The sequence below is a fragment of the Cervus elaphus genome, chromosome 4, assembly GCF_910594005.1.
Source record: "Cervus elaphus chromosome 4, mCerEla1.1, whole genome shotgun sequence".
Taxonomy (NCBI): Eukaryota; Metazoa; Chordata; class Mammalia; order Artiodactyla; family Cervidae; genus Cervus; species Cervus elaphus.
The window spans coordinates 47,613,981-47,641,030 of NC_057818.1; the positions used below are offsets into that span (position 1 = coordinate 47,613,981).

The 27,050-nt window shown below is 37.3% G+C and overlaps 1 protein-coding gene and 1 non-coding gene across 8 annotated transcripts; one reads left to right on the forward strand and one right to left on the reverse strand.

Moving 5' to 3' along the window:
- ZNF569 (zinc finger protein 569) lies at positions 1 to 26,542 on the reverse strand. Of its 7 annotated transcripts, none has more exons than XM_043892351.1 (6): positions 25,251 to 26,542; positions 23,327 to 23,348; positions 20,257 to 20,314; positions 10,718 to 10,802; positions 10,307 to 10,402; positions 1 to 3,232 (listed from the first exon to the last, which is right to left on the reverse strand). In XM_043892351.1, exons 3-6 carry the CDS (start codon positions 20,269 to 20,271, stop codon positions 1,413 to 1,415), a joined length of 2,016 nt encoding a protein of 671 aa, XP_043748286.1. In that variant the 5' UTR covers positions 20,272 to 20,314; positions 23,327 to 23,348; positions 25,251 to 26,542; the 3' UTR covers positions 1 to 1,412. The 7 variants fall into 7 exon arrangements, with proteins under 7 accessions (XP_043748286.1, XP_043748268.1, XP_043748247.1 ...); XM_043892333.1 differs by having other exon boundaries at positions 10,718 to 10,844; positions 23,327 to 23,335; positions 25,251 to 26,540; XM_043892312.1 differs by having other exon boundaries at positions 10,718 to 10,844; positions 23,177 to 23,335; positions 25,251 to 26,540.
- Positions 19,771 to 19,842, forward strand: TRNAK-CUU. Its single transcript has one exon. It is a non-coding gene; the product is annotated as a tRNA-Lys (tRNA).
- Positions 26,543 to 27,050: the final 508 nt, after the last annotated feature.

The following is a 27,050-nucleotide window of genomic DNA, read 5'->3' on the forward strand; positions in this document are numbered from 1 at the left end:
TTATTACTGTCATATTTGCTTTGTCTTTTATTAAAGAAATATTGCAGATAAATCTAACAACTGCCTTCACTTCCTAAAAGGCAGTCAATGTCATATATGTATCCATGATCAACACACAGTACTGTTCTTTGCATTATTATAGAAATGTTCACGGTACATTTTGCTTTTTCTGTCAATATTATGTAGTCTATCCATGTAATTATATGTCAAATTTGTATTTTTAAATATTATGTTCTATCATAGAAAACCATATTGTATCACTCTATCCCTCTCTTAATGGAAATGTATGTATTCTATTTAGAGGAATACAAACCATGACCATTTAACATAAAGATATAAGTATCTCTGTGACATATGTGGGTGCCTCTGAAGCCAATGCACCAAAAGAGAACTGAATGTTCCATATTTATGTATGTTTAAAGAAATCCTGTTACTCTAAAGTAGGAAATATAGTCTATTTTATTTTCATCATATAGAATTTTGCTTTTTATGTTCTAGTCTTCAGTTTGTTTGGATTTTATTTTTGTATATGATAAAAAGTAGAGAGCTAACATTTTTTGTTAATATGAATCTTCCATTTATTGAATAGGTCATTTTCTCTCCAGTGATTTGAATAGCACTATAATACACAAAATTTCCATATCTCCTTCCTCCAATCTTCAACTTGTTTCACTGATATACTCATTAAGAACATAGTTTAAAAACAATGATACCAGCTTTAAATAAATGTGATATCTAATGGTGTATCTTCTCTCTCGTTTTTTGTTTTTTTTTTTACATATTTCACCTATTTGTGGCCCTTTATATTCCTATATAAAATTTCAATCAGTTTGTAAAATTCTTAAAAACGTAACTGGTAAAAAAAAATTTTTTTTGAGTGGAAGTACTTTAGAGATTTGTGAGAAATTATATATATATAACTATGTCTTTTTAGACAATGTTATTTTTCTCAAAATTTCAGGTGTTCTTTTGTAACCTTCAAAATGTTTAACTACATATATATGTGTTGTAATTCACTATTATGTTTATTCATAAATATTTTATATCAACATATCTTCTAATTAACTATTCTAGTATAAAAAGGTTATTTTAAAAGTATTTCTTTTTTCTGCAATGGCTAGGAGCTCAACTATCATGTTGATAAGCTGATAGCAAATATCTTGTTTCAGATTTTAGTGAGAATGCTGAATAAATATCATTAGGTAAGATGTCTGCTGAAGGTTTTTTATGATCAGCTTTCTCATACATTTTGTCCCCTTGGTAAGAATTCTGTATCACAAATGTGTGGCTTCTTAAAAAGGCTTTCCCACATTCACAGTTTTCTGCTCTAGATCCCATTATATAATGTGCAAGGAAATGCGAATTCCTTCTGAAGTCTTTTTCCATATTCACAAGATTTATAGTTTCTATTTCTAATAAGTATGAATTCTCTGGTGTCTAACAAGGTGTGACTTTTGGCTGAAGGCCTTACCACACTCATTACAATGATAAGGCTTCTCACCTGTATGTTTTCTCATGTGAAGTGTAAGAGATGAGATTTGGGAAAAGGCTTTTCCACATTTACTACAGTCAAAGGGTTTCTCACCTGTATGACCTCGTATATGTATTGTAAGGGAGGAACTTTGGGAGAAGGCTTTTCCACATTTGTTACATTCATAAGGTTTCTCACCTGTATGACCTCTCATGTGTACAATAAGGGAAGTTCTTTGAGAGAAAGCTTTTCCACATTCATTACATACATAGGGTTTCTCACCTGTATGACTTCTCATATGTAAATTAAGTAGTGAGCACTGAGAGAAGGCTTTCCCACATTTATCACATTCATAAGGCTTTTCCCCTGTGTGACTTCTCAGATGAAGAGTAAGGGAAGCAATTTGAGAGAAGGCTTTACCACATTCATTACAGTCATAAGGTTTCTCTCCAGTGTGAACTTTTTGATGTGTAATAAAGTTTTGCTTTTGGCTGAAGGCTTTCCCACATTCATTACATTCATAGGGTTTCTCTCCAGAATGAATTTTTTCATGAGCAATGAGATTTGATTTCTGGCTAAAGGCTTTGCCACATTCCTTACATATATAGGGTTTTTCTCCAGTGTGAATTCTCTGGTGTCTAACAAGATTTGACATCTGAATGAAAGCTTTCCCACATTCATTACATTCATAAGGTTTCTCTCTAGTATGAATCTTTTGGTGTGTAATGAAGTTCTTCTTGTGGCTGAAGGCTTTTCTACATTCCTTACATTCATAAGGTTTCTCACCAGTATGACTTCTCATATGTACAGTAAGGGCTGAGCTTTGAGAGAAAGATTTTCCACATTCATTACATTCATAGGGTTTCTCACCTGTATGAATTCTCACATGTATAATAAGCATGGAAAACTGAGAGAAGGCTTTTCCACATTTATCACATTTATAAGGTTTCTCTCCTGTATGACTTCTCATATGAAGAGCAAGAGATGCTATTCGTGGGAAGGCTTTACCACATTCATTACATGCATAAGGTTTCTCCCCAGTATGAACTTTCTGATGTGCAATGAGGCTTTGCTTCTGGCTGAATGCTTTTCCACACTCATGACATTCATAAGGCTTCTCTCCAGTATGAATTTTTTCATGATCAATTAGATTTGATTTCTGGCTGAAGGATTTCCCACACTCCTTACATGCATAGGGTTTCTCTCCAGTATGGATTCGTTGATGTCTAATGAGATTTGACATTTTAATGAAAGCTTTCCCACATTCATTACATTCATAAGACTGCTCCCTACTGTGAATTTTATGATGTTTAATCAGTTTTTCCTTGTGACTGAAGGCTTTTCTACATTTTTTACATTCATAGGGCTTCTCTCCGGTATGAATTCTCAAGTGTCTGATGAGGTCCAAAGTTTGATCAAAACCTTTTCCACAATGATTACACTTAAAGGGGGTTACTACAAGATGGGATAAGCTATTGCCAAATGATTTCATAGGCTCCTTATATTCACAGTCTTCTCTTCCTATAAAGATTCTCTCATAATAGTTGAAATTATTATGTTCTAAACACTTTCCAAATAAGTCATATTCATAGACACTGTGACTGGAAGGAAAAAAGTCTGAGTTCAGAGGGAATGCATTTGCAAATTTCTTATGACATTCACTGACTTTTTCTTCAGTCAGTGTTTTTGTGAATTTATCTTCAAGTTGTGTCAAAAGCCTGTCCTGAATTTTCAGCTGCTCATCCATCCCCCATATTTCTCCTAAAAGAAATTGCAAATAAATGTCACTTGTAAAATTTCCCAAAATTATACCTAATTAAAAACAAAAAAATACATGTATGGGATTCTTAGCTTATAGCCTCATTTCCTATTAAGCAAATTCTAGGTTTATATATAGCTCCTATTTCCTAAGCTTCAGTAAATCCCAAGAAAGGAAATATGAGTAGAGGCAGGTATTTATGAAATAGAAATAGCTTTGATTGCTTAAAGGGATCTGAAATAAAAAATATAAAACTGTTGGATAAATTAAGATGTAGAAAAAAAAAAAGACCAATTTCCACAAATAAATTTATGAAAAGAAATCCCCCCAAACAAAACAAATAGACAAGGCCCATAGATGTTTACATGGGAATTTAAACAACTATCTAAAGGACAGCTGTTAAGCATGTGCTATACAAAATATTATGAAAGAAAAATATTTCATAATGTTTGTGTATGAGACAAATATAATAGCAATACCAGATAAAGGTAACAACCCAAAAAGCAAACTATACATCAATTTCATTTTTGAATATCAGTGCGAAACTCTGTATTCAAAATGACCTAGAAGAAAAAGAAAGTGACTCGGAAGCATATTAAATATAAGGCATACATATGTTGCTGTTTTCCATGAATAGAAGTATGTTTCAATATTAGAGAAATCTATAAATAAATAATAGTAATAGTAAATAGGTCAAAAGTGAAAAGTCAAGTAATCATTTTCAAAGATATGAAAAACATGTTAAAAATTCAACACCCATTTTTCCATAAAAATAACTTTATAAAATGGAAACATATTTAACTAGAGAAAAATCACAATACAACTTAAACCTTGGTACCATTCCTAACGGGAAAAATCCCAAAGCAGTCACATTAAAGTCAGGAAAAAGAAAAAGATGAGTACTATCACAAATATTATTATAGTTCAGGGTAGAGCATTAAATAAGAGAAAGAAATGAGGTATAAAAAACTTGGAAAAGGTGACTTTCCTAGCAGTTCAGTGGTTGAGACTGCTCTCCCAGTGAAGGGGGCATGGGTTTGATCCCTGGTTGGGGAACTAGGGACCCATGTGCTTCACAGCATGGATCACCCTCCTGCACACACACAAACAACTTAGAAAGGAAAAATTCACATTATTTGTCAATATTAAAACTCTTTCTTTGCAAAATCAAGAGTTACCTGAAAAATTATAGAAAGTTCACTAAATTCACTATAGCAAATTAATACTCAGTTTTAGTAACTTTCCTATATACAAAAAGCTATTTAGAAAAGATAACAAAGGACTACATTTATAATAAAAATACAAAAAATTTGGGAATATATTTAATTAGAAAGTTCAAAAAATTGTAAAACTTTAAATGCACACACATGAACACATGAAACAGTGTTATGGGTTGAATTGTGTGTCCCACCTTTAAAATATGTTTAAGTCCGGGGGAAGGGGCAGCAGGCACCATGTTGGGCCGTGAAGGTGGCAAGAAGAAGCCCCTGAAGCAGCCCAAGAAGCAAGCCAGGGAGATGGACGAGGAAGATAAGGCATTCAACAGAAGCAGAAGGAAGAGCATGGAGAAGGAAATGGCAACCCACTCCAGTATTCTTGCCTGGAAAAGTCCATGGACAGAGGAGTCTGGCGGGCTGAAGTCCATGGGGTTACATGACTGAGCATGTGTGCACGAGGGTGGAGGGAAATGGGTTGGTAGCAATAAAGTGGTAGAACTAAAAAAAAAAAAAAAAAGAAGGTAGAGCAGAAGAAACTCGAGGTGCTAAAAGCAAAGGCCTGGGGGAAAGGCCCCCTGGCCACTGGTGGAATTAAAAAATCTGGCAAAAAAGTAAGCTGTTCTTTGTGCCTGAGGCAATGATGACCCCTAGTTCCATTCCTGTTTAAACACCTGGATTCCCTGCCATGATATCTGTTGCCGCCTATAGCTAGAATGAAGTGTTATCTTGGAACCTATTGTACATTTAAGAATAAACTTTTGTAAAAAAAAAATAAAATAAAATAAAATATGTTTAAGTCCTATGCCCACTACCTCAGAACATGAAATTATTTGAAAATAAGGTCACTGCAGATGTAATTAGTTAAGGTGAGGTCACACTGGAGTAGGGTAAGCCCCTAATCTGATTGGTTTTCTTAAAAGAAGATTGCCACATGAAGAGACAGAAACACAGGGAAACACTATGTGACGTTAAAGACAAAGATTGGAGTTATGCTGTCACAAGCCAAGGAACATCTGGGGATAAAAGAAGCTGAAAGATGCAAGGAATCTTCTGTAGGTTTCAGTAGGAACATGAGCCCTACTTACACCCTGATTTTGTATTTCTAGCCTCTACTTTGTTACAGCAGCCCTAGGAAACTAAGACAAAAGGCATATCACATTCTTGGAAAAGAACATTCAACAGCAGAGATGATAGTTATTCACAAGTTAACCTATCAACTTAAAGTGGTTTCAATAAAAATGCTTGAAAATACAAATAAGTAATAGCTCAAAGGAAAATGATACTACAGGTTGCCAGCATAGAGGAAGGCATGGGTAAGAGAAGAAAAATTAGTTTTCAATATGTATCCTTTTGTATTTTAAAAAATCTGTATTGTAAGCATGTACTACATATTTTTAAAAAATTCACCTGAACACTACAGTAATTAATAAAATGAGAGTAAACAACAGGAAGGTTAAAATAGGATGAAAGAATCAGAATATAAAAGCAGAAAAGCCTACCTAGCATGACTGAAAAGGGAGTAAGTACTGAGCAAAAGGGGGCTTTCCCAGGTGGCTGAGTGGTAAAGAATCTGCCTGCCAGTGCAAGAGACACAGATTAGATCCCTGGGTCATGAAGATCCCCTGGAGAAGGAAATGGCAACCCACTCCAGCATTCTTGCCTGGGAAATCCCATGGACAGAGGAGCCTAGCAGGCTATAGTACATGGGGTTGCAACAGAGTCAGACATGACTTAGCAATTAAACAATTGAACAAAAGGGAAAACAAATAATGAGAAATTAAATATGGCCTAATTGATACATGAATTTGTCTCTGATCCTACCCAAAACCACATGAAAATGAGGCAAAGAATAAAAAAGGTATAAACTAACAAAGACAAAGACTACTCTTCCATCCTAGAGAATATGTGAGGTTACTCTCATGAGAAAGATAAGCAGAAGAGCTCTACATCAAGGATGTTACGGGATGTTTAACTTTAAGGAATCCAATATGTTGCATTTTTCTTCCTTTGTGTGCCATTTCTCAAGGATTCTCTGTTCCTTATCAGTTCCTATTCCGGGAACGAGTAGAGCTGCACGCAGCTCTCAGGACTGAGATCATGAGAAACGGTATCTGCTTGGATTCCTTTCAGTAACTCCCTTCAGTGACTCTTTTCACACAGGTCCCTGTGTCTTTCTTTCTTTTTCTTTCTTTCTCTCTCTCCCCCTCCCTCTGGCTCTCTCTTTCACTTTCTTATCGACTCCGGACTAGCAGGTTCCGGTCCATTAAAGGACCCCAACACACCAGGCAGAGGAATTCAGAGATAAGGAACTGACTCAAACAGAATAAATGAAAATCTACATACCAAAGGGTAAGATTTCCAGTCCTCAGTGGCTGCTTAGCTCAAAAATAGGGAGGAAAAAATAATCTCCATTTTCCTCTCTGCCAGACTGAGAATAAAGGAAATGAAAGATTCACGTGAAAGCAGGTAGTTAAGAGACTTGGTAGAAAACAGTATACTGAGCTCAAGCTTTTGAGTCACCTCAGTTTAGGGAAACAGAAAAGCTCAACTAAACAAAAGGGGTTGAGGGAGAAGGCAAGATCAGGTCTTTTAAGTGACGAAGTCCAGGAGCAAGATCAAAATACCAAATGTGGAAAAAAAAAAAAAAAAACCAAATGTGACAGAAAAGACTCCGTTTTAAGATGGCAGAATGAAAAACTATCTGATCATTTTTCCTGTACACAAACAAGAATTGAAACGTCGATGCCTCAGTGATCCTAGGTGGTGGCTATAACCCTAATTATAATGAGTTAATGTTGACAAATACAGTGAAGGGTGGGACAGGGGAAAAAGGATTCTAAGAGAAGACAACTGTTCATGCCAACTGAGGGCAGCACAAACAGCTGACACTGTCAAAATGGACATCCCATCTTGAAGGGAAGAATTAATTAACCCATGTTTACAACATGAAAATTTGGGAGTGCAGACTGATTACAGGAGACTTGACATCCCTAACTATGTCAAGGAAATCAGGACTGAGCAAGGAAACACTGTGAAATACTATCTTTTTAGCAAGAAGTCTTGGAGTGAGAGTATAAGATTCAGAGTTATGAGACTTGTAGCCACAGTTCCTTTTTGGATGAGAAGAAATAAAGCCTAAACATACTTATATTCACACAACCATGCAGAATAAAAGGCTTTAGTATGAAGCACAGATATATTCCTATACATCAAGAGTTGGCAAACTTTTTCTTAAATAAGGTTAGATTGCAAATATTTTAGGCTTCATGGGTCATGTGGGCTTCCCTGGTAGCTCAGATGGTAGAGTCTGCCTTCAGTGTGGGAGACTGGGGTTTGATCCCTGGGTCAGGAAGATCCCCTAGAGAAGGAAATGGTAACCCACTTCAGTATTCCTGCCTGGAAAATCCCACAGATGTAGGAGGAGCCTGGCAGGCTACAGTCCATGGGGTTGCAAAGAGTCAGACATGACCAAGTGACTTCACTTTCTTTCTTTCTTTCTTTCTTTCTTTCACTTTCATGGGTCATATAGTCTTTGACATGACTATTCAACCTTGCTTCTGTAATAGGAAAGTATTAACAGTCAAGATATAAATGACTTGGTATGAATTTATTCCAATAAAACTTTACTTACAAAAACAAGTGGCTGGTCAACAGGTTTGTGCTCTAAATCTGAGAACTTTCTACCTCAGAAAAGAAAGTTTGCAGTTTTGTTTGCAGTTTAGTTTGCAGATTTGTGCTCTAGATCTGAGAACTGTCTTTCCTTCCCTAACAGTATACTTCTTTAAAAATCAGGTCAAGAAAGAACTATTCTCACTCAAAAATAAGAAGATATTGAAATCAGATCTCTTAAAAAATGTAAGAGGAAAGAAAAAAAGAAACATGCTATAAAGAAAGCAGACAAAAATTCAAGCTAAAGCAATTATGACATACAGAATGAAAATCTTGACTGAGTATTGCCATCAATGAAAAAACTTAGTGAAAATACCAGGTATAAATCAAGAGCTAGAAATATAGAAAGATATTTATAGAAATATAAGTGCATGAGGAAGAAACAATGAGAAAACAAAAAGGGCTAAAAAAAGATTAACCAGCAGAACCAAGAAAGAAAGAAAGAGAAAAATAAAACCACCCAAAACAAAAAACACCATGCAAGTCGGGGGAATAAAAGAGACAGACTACATAAGGATTTTTAACATTGAAATTACAATGGGGTAACCTCATTTGCAAAACTAGACAGTGGATAAAACTGAAATTTTGAAGCATTACTGGGCTTACAGGAAGTAGCCTAAATCTCCAAGAACACTGCAGTATTCTCCAACAACCTGAGCACTATACACACACACAAAATGAACAAAACAAAACAAGTATTAGCCAAAACCACAACTGAGAGATAGCAGAACTGAAAGCAGCCTGAAGATGGATCTGACTTGAGTACCTATGCAAAGCCTTATTACGTAAAGTATAAGGCTCTTGGGCTATCAATAAAGAAGTACAACTGAGGTTCCTACCAAAAGCTAGGACCTTCAAAGAACTGATCCTCACTTGGAGACGCCTCTTGGTGCCCACCAGAAGCACATGTAAATCATCTTCAGAAGAAAGCAACCCAATTTAGGACAAGAAGATTATCATAAATTAAGATTTTAAAAAACTCAAATTGGAATCAGCTACCATCAAGCACATGAAGAATCAAAACACACTGAGTCCTCAAAACAGGACATTTAAACCTGAGGACTTAAAATACTGGAACTGTAAGGGACAGAATACAAAAGAGCTATGTACAGTATTTTTAAAGAAGCAAAAATTAAAACACAAATCTGAAGAAGCCACAGAAATTATTAGGAAGAATCAGAAAGATGTGAGAAATTTTTGCAAAAACAAAAGAAATTTCTAAAAATACAAAATACTTATACTAAAAGTTCTTTTCAAAGGTGGATGAGTTAAGCTTCTCTGGTGGCTCAGTGGTAAAGAATCCACCTGCCAGTGTAGGAGACATGGATTCAATCCCTGGTCCAGGAAGATCCCATATGCTGCAGAGCAAATAAAGCTGTGTGGCACAATACTAATAAGCCCAAGCTCTAGAGCACCAGAGCCACAACTACTGAGCCCGCGTGCCTCAACTACTTAAGCCTGTGCACTTAGAACCTGTTCTCTGCAACAAGAGAAGCCACTGCAATAAGAAACCTGTGCACCACAACTAGAAAGTAGCCCCTGCTCGCTGCAAATAGAGAAAGCCCATGCATAGCAACAAAGAACCAGCAAAGCCAAAAATAAATAATTTTTTTAAAAAGGTGGATGAGTTAAAAATAAACACAATTGAAGAGAGAATTAGTAAACTGGAAGATATATTTAAAGTAATTACTGAGAAGGCAACAGAGAGCTACAAAGGAAGAAAATAGGAGATTTAAACATATGGAGGAAAAAATAAAAAGGTCTAGGATCTATCTGAGTTTCAGTAGTAGAGTGTTAAGACAATGAATGAGAGCTAATATTTGATGATGCTGAGAATGCTGCAGAATTAATGGAAGACATAAATAAGAAGATAACACAATGAGTAATTTTATACAGATTGTGAAGAATGTGAAGGAAAGCTTCTAAACCTTATGAAAGCAGTGTACCACTGACTTCAAAGCTTGACAGAGTTAGGATATTTAAGTTCAAAGCAAAAATGTGAATTTAAAAAAAAAAGTTTCAAAAATGACATCTTACATATATAAAAAATTCACACCAATCGTCAGTACGGAATTCTATGGCCTTAAAAAAAAATACCTTTGTGGAATATTTCAGAGGGATCAAGAACTTACATGTTAGCTATTAAGGGGCCTTGGCCCTTCCTCACCTGTATGGTTCCCTCTCACTAACCTGGACAGTGTTTCTTTAACACTTCTTCCTCCATGACCCATGGTTCTTCTTCTTGCTCCAACTTGAAAATCACATCAGGTTTGGTGAATGGACATCCTGTCAAAGGGAAGGGATGTAAGATTTGGGCATAAATAGTAGGAAAAAAGAATCATTCAAGAAGTGAGGCTAGCTGAAGGTTTTCTGAAGGATAAGAAAAGCACTGTTTCTATGGATGCTGCCCCCTGAAACATAACCATAGATGACACGCCATTTTGCTTTGAAAGCTGCAGCATGCATGTGCATGTGAGCAAAGGCATCTAAAGACCAAACTCAGTCTAACATTTGAAGATTCCACACATTTCAGAAACACTGTGGCAGGGAAAAAAGGAACTTTACTCCCAGAATTTGAGTTTTATAGGAAAATACCCTTACCCACTGTGATTAAGTTGTTATAGTTTTCTAGCATCACATTCCGGTACAGGTTCCTTTGAGCTGGATCCAATTGCTGCCACTCTTCCTGAGTGAAATCAATAGCCACATCTTTGAATGTCACCGTGTCCTGTAACAACATACTCCCACTCAATCTGAAGTCATCCACCTTATATGTTGTGGACAAAATATATTGAAACTTGTTCAGGTAATACACAAAGGTAAGAGATTATAAAATAAATTTTATCTGTTTTTGTTACTGTCTGAAAGAAAAAAATCATTTTAGCAATATCCTGTCAGTTTATGTTCATTCATTGATTCAGCAAGCACATATCTTTAATAACTACTTTGGGTTAAAGAGATCTTGGGTACTGATTTATACTGACTGTAAAAACTGGGGGAATATAAAACTTCACTCAAAGTTAACTGGTTTGGGAACTCACTAGATCCCTGTGATTCACTAACACATGAAAATAGGTTTTGGATAGAAGCAGAAAAGGGGAGAGAATGGTATACAAACTTTGAAGCATAGTAAAGACATCCAACTGGAGATATTCATTGATTTAGCAGTTGCACATATTGTTCATTAGGTCAGAAGAAATCTAAATTGAAAACGCATATTTATTGTTCACAAGCCTACGTGTCTGCAGCCATGAAAATTGCAGAGTTCACATATACTGAAAAAAGAGTGCCACAAACAGAATCCTACAAATACCAAAAGATATAGAAAAAAAGATTTGTTAATGAAGTTTTTTAAAATGGATTTAAATTTTAGAATTTAAAAATTCTAAATCTGAATTACAACCAGAACTATGAGAAAATAGTACCAAGAAAGATTTAAAGTGTCAGAAATGAGGAATTTCTGAGGTGACAAATTTCTTCAAAGCAGTGTGATTTAGACATAGAAATCAAATGCACTTTTCCTAGTTAAAAACCAAAATACCCCAAAAATATAAACGTAAGAAAAACAGCACTGGAACAAAGGGAGCTGTCCATATTTCCTACACTTTCAGGAATTTCTGTGGCAGAGGGGGTAAGATAAAAGGAAATCACCAGGAGCAAACTCACAAAAAATGTTTCTGATTATTAATTTCTAGGTCCTAAAAGGACTCTATGAACATGAACATTCACTAAGCTTCAGAGTATGCTGTGAGAATAATGGAAACTCCTGTTTTGGAGCCCTTCCTACTGAAGAGCAAGGACTTGTAAATAATCAGGCTTAAGAAACCAAAGGCAATCATGGCTAAATAAGACATCCCTCATTCAGTCCCTGCTGCAAAAACAATACTTTGGCATCCATCCATGGATGAAAGTGCCCTTGTGGGAACGGTGGGATCCAGCACCATATGCAAGGGACACAGAAGGAGTCTTGCCTACCCAAATGTTGAAAAATAAGCATAAAGACCTCAGTTCTTGCTGTAGATCCCTGAGAGGCATGTGAACTGACTCTAGCCTCTTTTGGCCTGTTCAGGAGCCCCCAGAAAATGACTGTCTGAGACAAGCACTCAACAAAAGACAGACTTTGTGAAAGTGCAGGTCTCCAGCAGAGAATTTCTAGTGCACCAATGAAGCAAAAAATACAAGTCTGGACTCATCAGAAAGGGTAAGAGGAACAGTTTGACTTTTATCTACATCACTCCTCCATTAAGGCAACATAGCTTAGGGCCAAGAGAAATCCTGGCCCATGATTTCATTCACGAAGGAAAGTAAAAATGTGTGAGTACCCTGCTTTCTCAGCTGTATGGGATGGTGCCAAAGAGGGTCATTTTTCTCTCATCATATCCAGCATACTGAATTTTGAGCTTTTGAAAAGTCTGAGAGAGCAGCAGATAACATTCTCAGAGGACATTACAGAGAAGCAGATGTACTAACTGTGTTAAGGACACCATCAAGAAGAAAAAGAGGAGTCTAATAAATAAAATGAAAGTGGGGGCATGTGATATCTGAAAGATACCACAGATACAATGACCATGAGAGACTATTATGAACAGTTATATGGTAGCAAAGTGGATAACCTAGAACAAATGGATAAATTCCTAGAAACATACAACCTACCAAGATTGAACCATGAAATAGATCAGAACAGATATGAGTACGGAGCTGAATTAGTAATTAAAATCTTTCAATAAAGAAAATCCTCCTCTCCCTCCAAAAAAGAAAAGCCAAAAACTAGATGGCTTCCCTGATGAGTTTTACCAATCATTTATAGATGAATAGATGCCAATCTTTCTCAATCTTTCACACAAAAAAATAAGTTGCACTGAAGGGAACACGCTCAAGCTCATTTTACAAGACCAACATTACCCTGATACCAAAGGGAGACAGGACACTGCAAAGAAAAGAAAACTATAGGCCAGTGTCTCTAATGAATGTAGATGCAGAAATTTTCAACAAAATATAGGCAAAGTAAATTCAACAGCACGTTAAAACACCATGATCGAGAAGGATTTAATCCTGGGATGCAAGGATAGTTCAACACATGCAAATCTATACATGTGATACATTAATAGAAAGACAGAAATTATGTGATCATTTCAACAGAGGCAGAAAAAGCATTTGACAAAATACAATATCCTTTTGTGATACAAACTCTCAACAAATTGAGTATAGAAGGCATGTAGCTCAACATAAATCAGGCAATATATGATAAGCCAATAACTAACATCATACCCAATGGTAAAAGGTTGAAAACTTTTCCTTTAAGACCAGAACAAGACCAAGGTACTCTCATCAATCCTATTCAATGTAGTATGAGTAGTCCTAACCAGAGCACTCAGGACAAGGAAAAAAAAATACAACCAAATAGGAAAGAAAGAAGAAAAGTCTTTTTAAGATGATATGATCTTATATACAGAAAATCCTAAAATCACCAACAAAAAACTGTTAGAACAAACCAAAAAATTCAGTAAAGTTGCAGGATACAAAATCAACAGACAGAAATCAGCTCTGTTTGTATACGCTAACAAGAAAATATCTGAATAAGAAATAAAACCATCCCATTCACAATAGTGAGCAGGAGACATAAGAGATGCGAGTTCAATCCCTGGGTCAGGAAGATCCCCTGGGAGGAGGAAATGCCAACCCATTCCAGTATTCTTGCCTGGAGAATCCCATGGACAGAGGAGCCTGATAGGCTACAGTCCATGGGGTCAGAAAAGAGTCAAACATGATGCATACATTCACCAAAGTATCAGAAACAGCAAAAATACTTAGCAATAAATTTAACCAAGGAGATGAAGGAAACTGAAGAGAATACAAATAAGTGAGATGATATTCCACGTTCGTGGATCAAAAGAATTAATATTGTTGGAGCTCCCCTGGTGGCTCCGTCGTCAAGAATCCGCCTGCCAATACAGGAGACATGGGTTCCGTTCCTGATCCAGGAAGACCCCACAGGCCATGCCTCATAGTAACTAAACCCATGTGCCACAACTATTAAGCCTGTGCTCTAGAGTCCAGGAGCTGCAACTATTGAGCCCATGTGCCACAACTAATGAAGCCTGCACACTCTAGAGCCTGTGCTCTGCAACAAGAGAAACCACTGCAATGAGAAGCCCACACACTGCAACTAGACAGTAGCCCCCAAAGTCCATGCAGCAATGAAGACCCAGCACAGCCAAAAATTAGTTTCAGAAATTATTAAAAAAAAAAATAAAAGAATAAATACTGACCACCTTACCTGCCTCCTGAGAAACCTGTATGCAGGTCAAAAAGCAACAGTTAGAATCAGACATGTAACAATGAACTGTTTAAAAATTGGGGAAGGAGTACATCAAGGCTGTATATTGTCACCCTGCGTATTTAACTTATATGAAGAGTACATCATGTGAAATGCTGGGGTGGATGAAGCTCAAGCTAGAATCGAGATTGCCGGGAGAAATATCAATAACCTCAGATATGCAAATGACACCACCTTTACGGTAGAAAGTAAACAGGCACTAAAGAGCCTCTTGATGAAAAGTGAAAGAGGAGAGTGAAAAAGCTGGCTTAAAACTCAACATTCAAAAAATGAAGCTCATGGCATCTGATCCCATCACTACATGCCAATAGATGGGAAAACAGTGGAAACAGTGACAGACTTTATTTTCTTGGGCTCCAAAATCACTGCAGACAGTGACTGGCAGCCATGAAATTAAAAGATGCTTGCTACTTGGGAGAAAAGCTATTGACCAACCTAGAGAGTGTATTAAAAAGCAGAGACCAAAAAGCAGATTAATGCATACAGAAGAGGTAATACATACATATACAATGGAATATTACTCTGCCATGAGAAAGATGGGATCCTGCAATTGGCAACCCCATGGATAGACATGTCAGGGCATGTCAGATGAAGAAAGAAAATACCATGATATCCCTTATATGTAGAATCTTGAAAAGTCAAAATTATAGAAGTAGAGAATAGAATGGTGGTTGCCAGGGGCTGAGAAGTGGGGGTAATGGGAAGATGCTGGTCAACACATAGAAAAATGAAATAGAGGAATCCTGGTTCCCTGTGCCTTAGAGATACAGGACAAGTGTTTTCGTTTTGTTTTGTTTTGTTTAAGGTACCTAATTCCTACAAAGACAAAGTTCTGTCCTGTTTAAGCAACTGTTATGTAAGATTTTTGTCAGACAGTCAATAACACTAGGTAAATCTATTAAGACAGATAAATGCTCATGCCAGAAAGAGAACTTTTCAAAGTGCTATTTTTGTGGCAGCCATGAAAATATGCTCCTAGATCCCCTTCAGGAGAACCAGCTATGAGAAGCGTCATCGATAAACAATCTCCAGCTGTTCTATCTTTAGTTCTACTACTGCATTCATGCTGAGACCATCCTATTCTCAAGCCACTACTGGCTATTTTTCCAGCTTAAGTATGAAAAAAAAAAAAAAGATTAAGTATGGTTAGGGTATTAGGGCCTGAACCATGATCTTAAATTCTGTTTTTCTTGATCTAAGTTCCTTATGCTAATTTTAAAATTTCCATGTGTAAATGTTTTCTTTCTGAAGTTTTATTATTAACTTCCTATGTAATTGCATTGTGGAATATATAGAGTGTGTACTTTGAAATTTATTGAATTTTATTTGGGCCTAATATATGGTCAGTCTTTTATTTTTTCCATATCTAAAAAGGGGATATTAATTGTTTCCAGGCTATAAGCTATGACAATCAATTAGCTCTATCAAATTATTATTGGAAGTTATGTTCATTTTGTTGTCTATGTGTCTATCATGAGCTAAGACAGATCAATAAAAGTTTCCTACTAATATATTTCTTATTTTTCACAGTATTCCTTATAAAAAATTTTCTGCAGTTTGATGCAGGAGTAGTCCTAACCATTTATCTTTATTATCTAATGCACTAACTGGCATTTTATTTTATTTTATTTTTTTCTAACTGGCATTTTAAAGTAACATTCTTTTTGTTTGTTTAAAGCTTACTGTCTTGGATGAATGGATAGAAGATATGGTACATAGTCAATGGAATACTACTCATCCATAAAAAATAATAAAATAATGCCACTTGCACCACCCATGGATGCAACTAGAGATTATCATACTAAGGCAGAAAGAGAAAGACAAATACCATATGATGTCATTTATACATGGAATCTAAAATATGGCATAAATGAACTTATCTACAAAACAGAAACAGACACACAGAGAACAGACCAGTGGTTGTCAAGGGGTAGCAGGGGAGGAAGAGGGATGGACAAAGAGTTTGGGGATAGCAGATGCAAACTATTACACTTAGAATGGATAAACAACAAGGTCCTAGTATACACAGCACAGGAAACTATATCCAATCTCCTGCAATAAACCATAATGGAAAAGAATATTTAAAAAATAATGTATATGAAGAAGGAAATGGCAACCCAATCCAGTATTCTTGCCTGGAAAATTCCGTGGACAGAGGAGCCTAGAGGGCTATAGTGTCCATGGGGTCGCAGAGTCAGACACGACTGAGCATGCACACACAGTGTCTCACGTATGGAGTTTTCATCCAAAGAGAACCTAGGACTTGGAGTTCCAAAAACTCATTAAGAAAATAAGAACATTTAAAAAAAGGATGTATATATGTGTATAACTGAGTCTACAGCATAAATAAGCACACTAAATCAACTATACTTCAATTAAAAAAATAAACCTTACATCTTGAATATTGTATTACCTGACATTAAAAAATAGCCTTTATCTTAAAAAAAAAAAAACAAAACTGCATGATATGGCTTTCCTTAAACAATATTTAAAATTTCTCTGGATCAAAAGCCTCCCATCTATAAAATGAAAATGTTGGAATAGATATTTTTTCTCTTTTAAGAGTTAATCATTCTCAATAGAAAAAGGAACAGTTAGGAAAATGATGAGATTCTTTCATGTATCCTGGATTTTATGACAGACTGTAAAAATAATCTTTTTTAACAGAAAATTTTGCTTTTCTCATTATCATGTTTATTTACTACTTAGAGTCCAGTTAGTAGTGAAATAGTTCACTATTTTAGGTAACATATACATTATTTCAGGTAACATATACCTATTCCGTATTAGGTTTGTGAGAAGTAACATAATACTCAGCAGTTTTTGCCACTAACTTTCTTACCTTTCTTAATAACAACACTAACCCTCTTTTTCCAAAAATGGAACTGTAGCATATGTTTTGATTCATAACTCTTCTACAACACCTAGGTACAATGTATCAACAAGTTCATTTGATTCAGTCTCTGCAATACCACTGAAATCTCAGCTCTTCTATTTCTTCTATATGTTAAAGTAGTAGAACCAGAGAATTAAATAACTGAACCTTTTTTTTGTTTGTTTTTTGATAGCTCAGAGACGATTTGAGGGCTTCATAGTAGTTGAGGTTTTCGTTATGAATATTAACTGCCACTAAAGAGAATGAGAAAATAATTCACATTTGAGCCCTAGAGTTATAGGTTTTTATTCAGTAAGTTACTGAGTTACTAGATATGCCCAGCACTGGTTTAGAGTCCAAGGATATAGCTGGAAGATAGACATAAGTTCTCGTCCTCCTGGAACTTACATACTAGTTGAGGGAAATAAATGAAAACATAAACAAATAGGAAAGAGAGACTTTTTTTTTTTTTTTTTTGGAAAGAGAGACTCTTTATGAAGACCATATAAGGTAATCCATGTAAAACTTTGATTAACAATAGATATTATTATTTACAGTTTATATTGGGCATTTGTTCTTTTCAATTGTGGATTTTTTTTCATGTCTTATATGCAATTTTCTATTGGATTTTAATTTAGTTTGTAAATATTTAAATACCAGATTTGGTCTGCCATATATATTACTAAAATTGTTGTTAGGTTTTGCAAATTTACTTTATTTATGGTGATTGTATCAACAGAAGAATGTAATTTTTATGTACTCAAATTTAGTTGAGCTTCTGTTTTATTATCTATGAGTTTGATATTATATCAAAAAACAAGCTAGTGACCATAGAAAATACACTCAAGATGTTGTTGTCTTGGAGTAACTGAGAACTCTCATACACTGTTAAGAGTATAATTTTGGACAACCACTTTGGAAAACTGTTTGGCAGTATCATTAAAAGGTAATCTTACACATAACTTATGACTCAGCAATTCTACTTTGGTAGAAAGAGATATGTACATATGTGCAAAAAAATCTAATAGAAAGTTTACAGGAAGAATATTTTAATTGTTCCCAAATAAAAATTACCTAAAGCCAATCAATAATAGAATGGATATATAAAATTATGGTTTATTCATATAATTGAATAATATACAGTAATAAAGTTTAGTGAACTACAGCTTACATGCAGCAATTCAACATAAATCTGACAAAATATTAAAAAAAAGAAGTCAGACACCAAGTACACAGGTTACATACAGTTTAAAAATATGCAGAAATAATCTATAGTGATATAAGCTAAACAGTAGTTACCCCTGGAGTAGGGGTAATAACTTTGAAAGATGCAGGAATTCAGTGAGTGTTAGGGTAATATTATATTTCTTGATCCAGTGCTTATGCTGGCTACACATGTGTGTTCACTTTGAAAATTAACTGAGGGAAAAACTAGACATACAGAGAAGCTGTGAGATAGGGGCACCTGGTCAAAGAAAGGTATGTTGCAGTAAAGCAAAGCTTTGAGCTGAGAGTGAAAAGGCAGTAAATTGAAATATGTTTAGTAGCTAAGAGTACAGGAAAATCTGAAAGAGAAAGATTCCAAAGGAAGTTTGAAGAAAAAGGATGAAGTTCTGAGGAAATGTCCTTGAAGAGGAAACAGACACTACTTTAAGAGTAAAATGAAGAAATAAGGAACCATGGATTCATTACAACCACATTCACAAAAACCAGGTATACCAGGCATTGTTCTAGGGACTGTAGATACAGCAGTAAACCAAGTAAAATTTATACTCTGTTCACATTCTAGTGGATTGAAAGTATAAGAATTTACCATAAATGGTTACTTTAGATTGTGGCCAAATCACAGCAAACATACATGGAAAAAGATAATTATATAGGGTCATTTGAAAGGCACATCCCATCTATTTCTTCAGATAGTCTGTTTTTTATTTTTAAATGAGGTATGACATACACAAAATAATGTGGTAAAATGCACTAATCTTAAATGTACAAACTGAGACATTTTTATACATTTACGTATTTGTGTACCCATCACTCAGGTCAAAATATAGAACATTTTCAACATACTAGAAGATTCCCTCATATCCTGTCCCAGGAAATACCTGCTCAGTAACCACTATTCCCTAACACTGAGACTAGTTTTCTCAGTTTTCAAACTTCATATAAATGGTACCACACAGAATGTACTCTCATCTGGCTTCTTTCATGTCACATGTTTGTGAGATTATCCATATTGTTGTAAATTGCAGTAATCTGTTTTGGTGTGTGTGTGCACACTATCCCACTGCATGAAGAGAGAGAGAGAATGTGTGTGTGTGTGTACTATCCCACTGCATGAAATACTATCTCTTTTTCTGTTGATGTTGATTTGTGTTATTTCCAATGCTGGGATATTTTAACATATATTCTTTGCTTTATCCTTGATCAAAACAGACCACCTCCCTGGTGGTCTAGTGGTTAGGATTCAGCACTCTTACTGCTGTGGCCTGGGTTCAATCCCTGGTCAGGGAACTGAGATCCTGCAAGCCATGCAGCACAGCCAAGATTTTTTTTTAATTATAAAGAAAACCCCGGACTATCAGAAAAGCTGTTTCACCGACTACAGAAAGTCTCCCTATATATATTATAATATATTGTTTGACCTAGGTGCCAATGAAAAACTTACTTAAATATATAATGAATTTCTGCTCTTGTTTACCTATAGTAATGAAATTCAAAACTGAAGCCCAACTTTAATCTCTCTAAATGAATACAATTCTGCATAATCATATTTTAACTTTCCTGGTCTTAATCTTCCAACTCTGTTTCTTCTGAAAATACGTTTTATCTGTATAGGATTTTCCAGTTTAGTGTATGGATTACTACAATTCCCATAAACTGCTCTGTAAAATAAGGCAGGGAACAAATATGCTATTTAAAATTTACCTGGAATTCATTCATTTCCTCTTCTTTCTGGGAATGGACTGGGCCTGAGAAGGCAGAGCTGAAAAAGAGAATAAAAGCCATGAGACAAGGTTTGCTTTGTGGTTTGAGAAACCTGTACCCACAAGGTAGATTAAAGGTCACTCTATAGCAAAACGATACTTGGAGCCATCAGAAAGGCCAAGAATATACATTCCCCAAAGATGCTGATAGGTATAAAGATGACTACAATATCATGGAGAGCTTAAGCACATTCGGTGAACAAGAACCGAGGTGCGTATGTAGGAGATGCCCCATGAACTTATCAATAGTGCTGTATCAGAGAAGGGGTTCCCAGGCGGCACTAGTGGTAAAGAACCTGCCTGCCAATCCAAGAGATGTAAGAGACTCAGGTTCGATCCCTGGATCAGGACAGTCCCCTGGAGGAGGGCATGGCAATGTACTCCAATGTTCTTGCCTGGAGAATCTCATGGACAGAGGAGGCCGGCGGCCTATGGTCCACAGGGTCGCAAAGAGTTGGACATGACTGAAGCAACTTAGCAGGCATGCATGCATACCTACACAAGCATACTTTATATCAGCTACTACAATTATTGACTTTAATATTTACACAGAAAACAACAAATTCTTATAAATGCAAACTGTATCTTAATCAGAATTGATGACAGACATTTTTCCTTAGGAAAATATTTCAGCTAGTAAATGAAGAAAGAATGATAGGATTTGAATATCAGCATTTTGTAATCCCTACTGAAATATAGCTAACAATATTCCACATTTTCTAAAACAAGTATGGTGATTAAAAGAGGGATTGTCCTATTTTGAACATTTGGCAACTAAAGGGAAAAATATCCTTGTCTTTCCACCTTACTTTCTCTCGCATTTCAACTCAACCACTTTTCACCACCATCAGGAACTTCCATTCCTTCATTACACAATTTTTCATTTTCCCTCACCCTCTTCCCACCACTTTTCTACTTACCTGGCCTTGAACCCACGGTCAATTAGTATAATTAATTCTTGCTAACTTAGACTCCCTTGCCCCTTTCTCACACATCATTCTTTCTTACTTCATGAAACCAACAACTCTGGTTAAATTTTACTCTCCCCTCCCCTATCTGTGGTGACAACCATGCATATGAACAGTGCAGGAGGAAAAAATCAAACAACCCCGCGGAATAGGCTCAATTTAAATTCACGAAAACTAACAGCAAGTGGGTCTTCAATGCTGTCTGGAAATCATATTTCTCTACTCTATTCTCTGTCCCACTCTCCTAAGTGATTATTTTATTCTTTTCCTTTATCCTCAAACCCTAACATTTGTTCTTCCATTTAAGGACATGTCTTAACAGGGTTATTATTTACCTCTTAACTCCACCTACCACTCCATTTCACTCCTTCCATTAAGGGAAAAAACTTAAAGTGTTGTTTACACTTGTTATCACCAATTTTTCTTGTCCAGTTTTCTCTATAGGTCCTTACTTCACTGAAACTGCTTTGCAGGGTGACCAACAATTTTCATGTTGCTAAATTCAATGTTACTTCCTCAGTCCTCTTTTGCTTGGGCTATCAGCTGCATCTGACATAATTTTTATTAAAACACATTCTTCCCTCGGTTTCCAGGATATCACTGAGATCTCTCTCAATCATTCTAGCTGGTCCCTTTCAGTCTCTTTTGCTGATTCCTCCTCATTTCCCAGACTTTGTCATGTTGAAGTGACCCAAAGATTAGTCCTTTACCTGTATCATTTTCCATCTACTCTACCAAGTGATCTCATCCAGTCTGGTTGTAAATGTCACCTAAAAGGGGCTTCCCAGGTGGTATCGTGCCTGGGAATCTGCCTGCCAATGCAGGAGCAGCAGGAGTTCGATCCCTGGGTCAGGAATAGCCCCTGAAGTAGGAAATGGCAACCCACTTCAGTATTCTTGCCTGGAAAATTCCATGAACAAAGGAGCCTGGCGGGTTACAGTCCACGGGGTCACAAAGAATTGGAGATGACTGAGCACACATGCATGCACGTGTGTATCACCTACATGCTAATAACTGCCAAGTGTATGTCTCCAATCTGAGACCTTTCTTTAGAACTGTAGACTTGTATATCCCACTGCCAACTTAATATTTCCAACTAAATACCCAATGGGCACCTCATACTTCACATATAATATTCCAAACTGAAATCTCATTATTTCCCTATGCCCCAGGTTTTTCCTACCCTCTTTCCTTTCTCAGGTAATAACTCCAATCTTCAAATTGCTCAGATTAAAAAATACTGTGTCATCCTGTCACACTTATACACCGCATCAGTTCTATCAGCAAATTGCCATACATGACTACTTCTCACCATTTTACTACTCTTGTCCAGGTCACCAACATCTCTCCCCTAGATTAATGCAATAGTTTCCTAATTGGTCTTTCTACTTCTTCCCTTGTCCTTGCCCTCTTCCCCTAATCCTCTCCTCAGACCAACCAAAGCAATCCTCTTAAATCATAAGCAGATAATATCACACACATGTTCAAAACTCTCCCACAGCTTCCCACCTCATTCTGAGTAAAAGTCAAGATTATTAACATGGCCCACAAGGACCAACCTGATCTGGCCTCCAGCCCTTCAATTATCTTTTTTCTCTAATCTCTCACTACTCTCCCTCTTATCTGCTCTATTTCAGCCACCCTAGCCTCTTGGTAATAGGCATATTTCCACCTGGGCTTTTCTAACTGGTGGTCCCTCTTCCCTTAATTATATGCATGTGCTGTGCATAATTAGCTCCTAATTTCCTTCATATCTTTATTATTACATTTTCAGGATGCATTTCTAGCTACCCCACCTAAAACTCCAAGTCCTATCCCTGATTCTATATATTCTCCTTCTTTACTTCTTAGAATTTTTCACTATGTAATGTATGTTATATTAAATTTACTTACCTCACTTATTATCTGACCCACAACAATTTAAGTACCATGATAGCAGAGTCTGTCTACTTTGTTCAATGCTGTATCTCAAGCATCTTTTAACTCCTGTCACATGCAGCATTCAATAAATGGTGAGTAGATGAATGAATAAATCCATAATACCTGAAGAACCTGGAAAAGAAATTTGAAAATAGAACACTGCTTTAGGAAAATAACTTAGAAAACACATAATTCACACAAAAAATTATTTTTAAAATGTTTGACTTCAATAGTAGTCAAATAACTGCAAATTAAAGGAATTATTTTACATCTATGAGGTTAACAAAGATTACTAATATTAATGATAAACACTGTTATCAAGGGTGTATAAATACAGGCAATCTAATACTATGCCAATAATACTGTAGGTTAGATGGAACCTTCAGTTCAGTTCAGTTGCTCCGTCGTGTCCGACTCTTTGTGACCCCATGAATCGCAGCACGCCAGGCCTCCCTGTCCATCACAAACTCCTGGAGTCCACTCAAACTCATGCCCATGGAGTCGGTGATGTCATCCAGCCATCTCATCCTCTGTCGTCCTCTTCTCCTCCTGCCCCCAATCCCTCCCAGCATCAGGGTCTTTTCCAATGAGTCAACTCTTCGCATGAGGTGGCCAAAGTATTGGAGTTTCAGCTTCAGCATCAGTCCTTCCAGTGAACACCCAGGACTTATCTCCTTCAGGATGGACTGGTTGGATCTCCTTGCAGTCCAAGGGACTCTCAAGACTCTTCTCCAACACCACAGTTCAAAAGCATCAATTTTTGGGCGCTCAGCTTTCTTCACAGTCCAACTCTCACATCCATACATGACCACTGGAAAAACCATAGCCTTGACCAGATGGAACCTTACCAGAGAATATTGGATAGAATTAGGGAGTCTTTGGACTTCCCAGGTGGTGCTAGTGGTAAAGAATCCACCAGCCAGTGCAGGTAGAACTAAGAGACACAGGTTCGATCCCTAGGTCGGGAAGACCCACAGGGGGAGGAGGGCATGGTAACCCACTCCAGTAATTCTTGCCTGGAGAATCCATGGGCAGAGGAGCCTGGCAGGCTGCAGTCCAAAGGATTGCACAGAGTCATGAAATGACTGAAGTGACTTAGCACAAACACAGGTAGTTTTTAATAAGCACATACACTTCAACTGATCAGTTCCACTTCTAAGAACCTGCCCCCTGCCCCCCGAAAATTAATAAAGTGCATCATAACATGTGCCAAACAGTTGCTAATAAACACATTCTTTACAATGGCAAGAAGTTGAAAAGAACCAAAGTACCCATCAACAAGAGTAAATGCATTAATATGTATACCATAAAAAACCTGTTAAATGATGACATAGATGTGTAATTGTTTAAATGTAAAAGTATTAATTGCACATTGTTAAACGCCATAGGTAGACTACACAATTGTATGTACAGTGTGATTCCAACTTTCAAGCTACTGTGCATATATATATAATATATTCACAGGGAATGAAAAGATGGGAAATAAAGTTTGATAGTGGCTGGCAGAAGTATGAATGATTCTTGTTTTCTTGGAGCTTTTCTTTATTTTGTGAATTGGGGCTGGGAGTGGGGGGCAAGGAGCATGAAGTTATTACTAAGCACACAAAATGTGGCGAATACACGAAAATAAAATTTGAAACAAATACTAAAACAACGTGTTGGGGCTACTGACGTCTAAGAGAAAAACATATTTACGATGACCATAACCAAAGAAACGAAGCACTGGTACAGTCTTACAAATCACAAACAGGCTTCGTAGTTCGAAGCCACATTTATATGGAAATAGAAAAGGAAAAAACACATCCACAAAATCCGCCTACACACTCGACTCCACGGCCACATGAGTCACGGACAAATGTCTGGAAAATAAAGTGCTATCGAGTCACACGCTCAGTTTTTCACCCTCCACTCCCACGGCCTCAGGGAACCCGCCGCCCCTGCCAGGCGTCCTCCTCCAACAACACAGGCACCCGGTGGGCCGCAGGCCCCTGCTCCACCCAGCACAAAGAGTCCCGGACTCTGAGCTCGTGGCTTCCCGAAGACTCACCAACGATCCCGCAGACACAGGCCCCAGTTCCACACCTCAACACCGCCCGAAAGGCACAGCCGGTGCGGCCCGAGTGAGGGGTGCCGCTCAGGTCAGCGCCGACTGTGGCGGTGGGCAGCACCAGCCCAGGTCCGTTAGACGCAGCTAACTCTTCCCAGAGGCCCCCGCGGCTCGCCGAGGAGGGACTGGCCCTCCCGTTGTCGGGGTAACCGGAATGACCCACCGCACCGTGGAGGGGCTCTCAGATCTGCCGAGGGACCTCAGCTGAGAGTTTTGCAGCAGCTGCCTCCCATGAGTCTGACACTCGGAGCCTGGGAGTGCTTACTTGGTGCTGAGGAGAATCTGAAAAGGTCTGCGGTTTTGCTGCCCAGAACTACATTTCCCAGAGGCCTCCTCGGTCCAAATCTATTTTCTGCAAAAATTCGCTTGCTGCGTGCAGTTGGCTGTATATTCGGGTTCTCGGCGTTATGGTGTATGGTCCGTGAAGGAAGCACCGCTGAGTCCGTTTAGTTCCGTCTGATCCCGGCCCCACCTGGGACTGGGCTTCAGTGGGATGAAGTTGGGAAAAGATCTGGGCACCGTGACGAGAAGAGATGGGCCAGCCTGAGCCTGAAGCTCCTGGCGGCAGTCAGAGAAGAAGAAGTGCCCTTGGGTGATCGAGTGTGGAAGATTTCTGCGGTGGAATTTGGGGTAGGGAGTCTAGCGGGTCGAGAGACTCTGAGGTCTAGTGACTTTGGAGTAGTGCGAATTTGAAAACATTCGTGTGACCATCGTCGTGTCGTCTGTTCTAGGGACCTCTTGATTCTGACCCTGCAGTTTTTGAGAGACAGTGTGCTTGTGTTCATTGTGTTTCTGTTTTTCTGACGGGCACCTGGTAAAATATTTAAACTTACGTGATTAAGTCAACACCCCACAGTCACCAAAATATTAAATGGAAAAAAATCATAGTTTTGTGAATGTGTATTGCTAGAAACTCCCTTACTTTTTTTACACTGTGTTATTCCACATCCATATGTGTTTTATGGACAAAGGTGATACAGGTAATTTAGAAAGATGCTGTTGAAGAAGGCAAAGACATTGAGACATCAAATGAAAGAGCATGTGAACAATTCAAAGTAGCCTCGACATGAGGAGTGAAAAGGGTAGGTGGAAAAGCAGAGAAGTAACCAGGTGCAAAAACCTAAGAATCTAGCAAACCAGACTTTAACGTCACTCCTGCCATAAAGACCTGATTTTTTTTTTTCAACATTTCATTTGAGTTCCACTCTGATTTAAGAATTAAAAAACAGTTTTCAATGAAAGTTGAAGACTCACTACAATAATTTTACCGTAGAGACTAAAATGGAGAAAATCTCTATGAAAACACTATGCTTTTGTGCAATAGTATGTTGGCAAAGAGAACAGAATACTGAGGACGACAGCATGCTAAATATCAGGAACTTGAAGTTGTTGAAGGTATCAGAGAGGCTTCCAGCTCATAAGCTTACGTAAAGCTATACAAAACCACAAAACTAAAGAACTATGTTAGCTCTAGGAAACAGAAAAAAATAGTCTTCCTTTCACAGCCTTCCATTCACTAGATGATAAACGGCACTGTCTCAGAATAGTGTGAATCTCTTTCTGGAAAGGGTAAAGAGACTCCCAAACACTGCATAGAGAGAACATGTCCTCTAAATAAGTGTTACTTATTTGTCTCATGTGTGTTTACCAGCAGTACATTTCTTCTGTCACCTGTTAAGAGTTATTTTTTGCTAATAAATAATTAAAAGATGAGAAGAGAACAGAGTTGGTTCTATGTCC

Bases quoted from the DNA above. Each gene is read 5' to 3' on its own strand.
- ZNF569 (XM_043892333.1), bottom strand. The intron at 10,403-10,717 runs GTAAGGGTATTT...TCCCTTTGACAG, and splicing joins TAACAACTTAATCACAGTGG to GATGTCCATTCACCAAACCT. The intron at 3,233-10,306 runs GTTAGTGAGAGG...AATTTCTTTTAG, and splicing joins GTTAAAGAAACACTGTCCAG to GAGAAATATGGGGGATGGAT.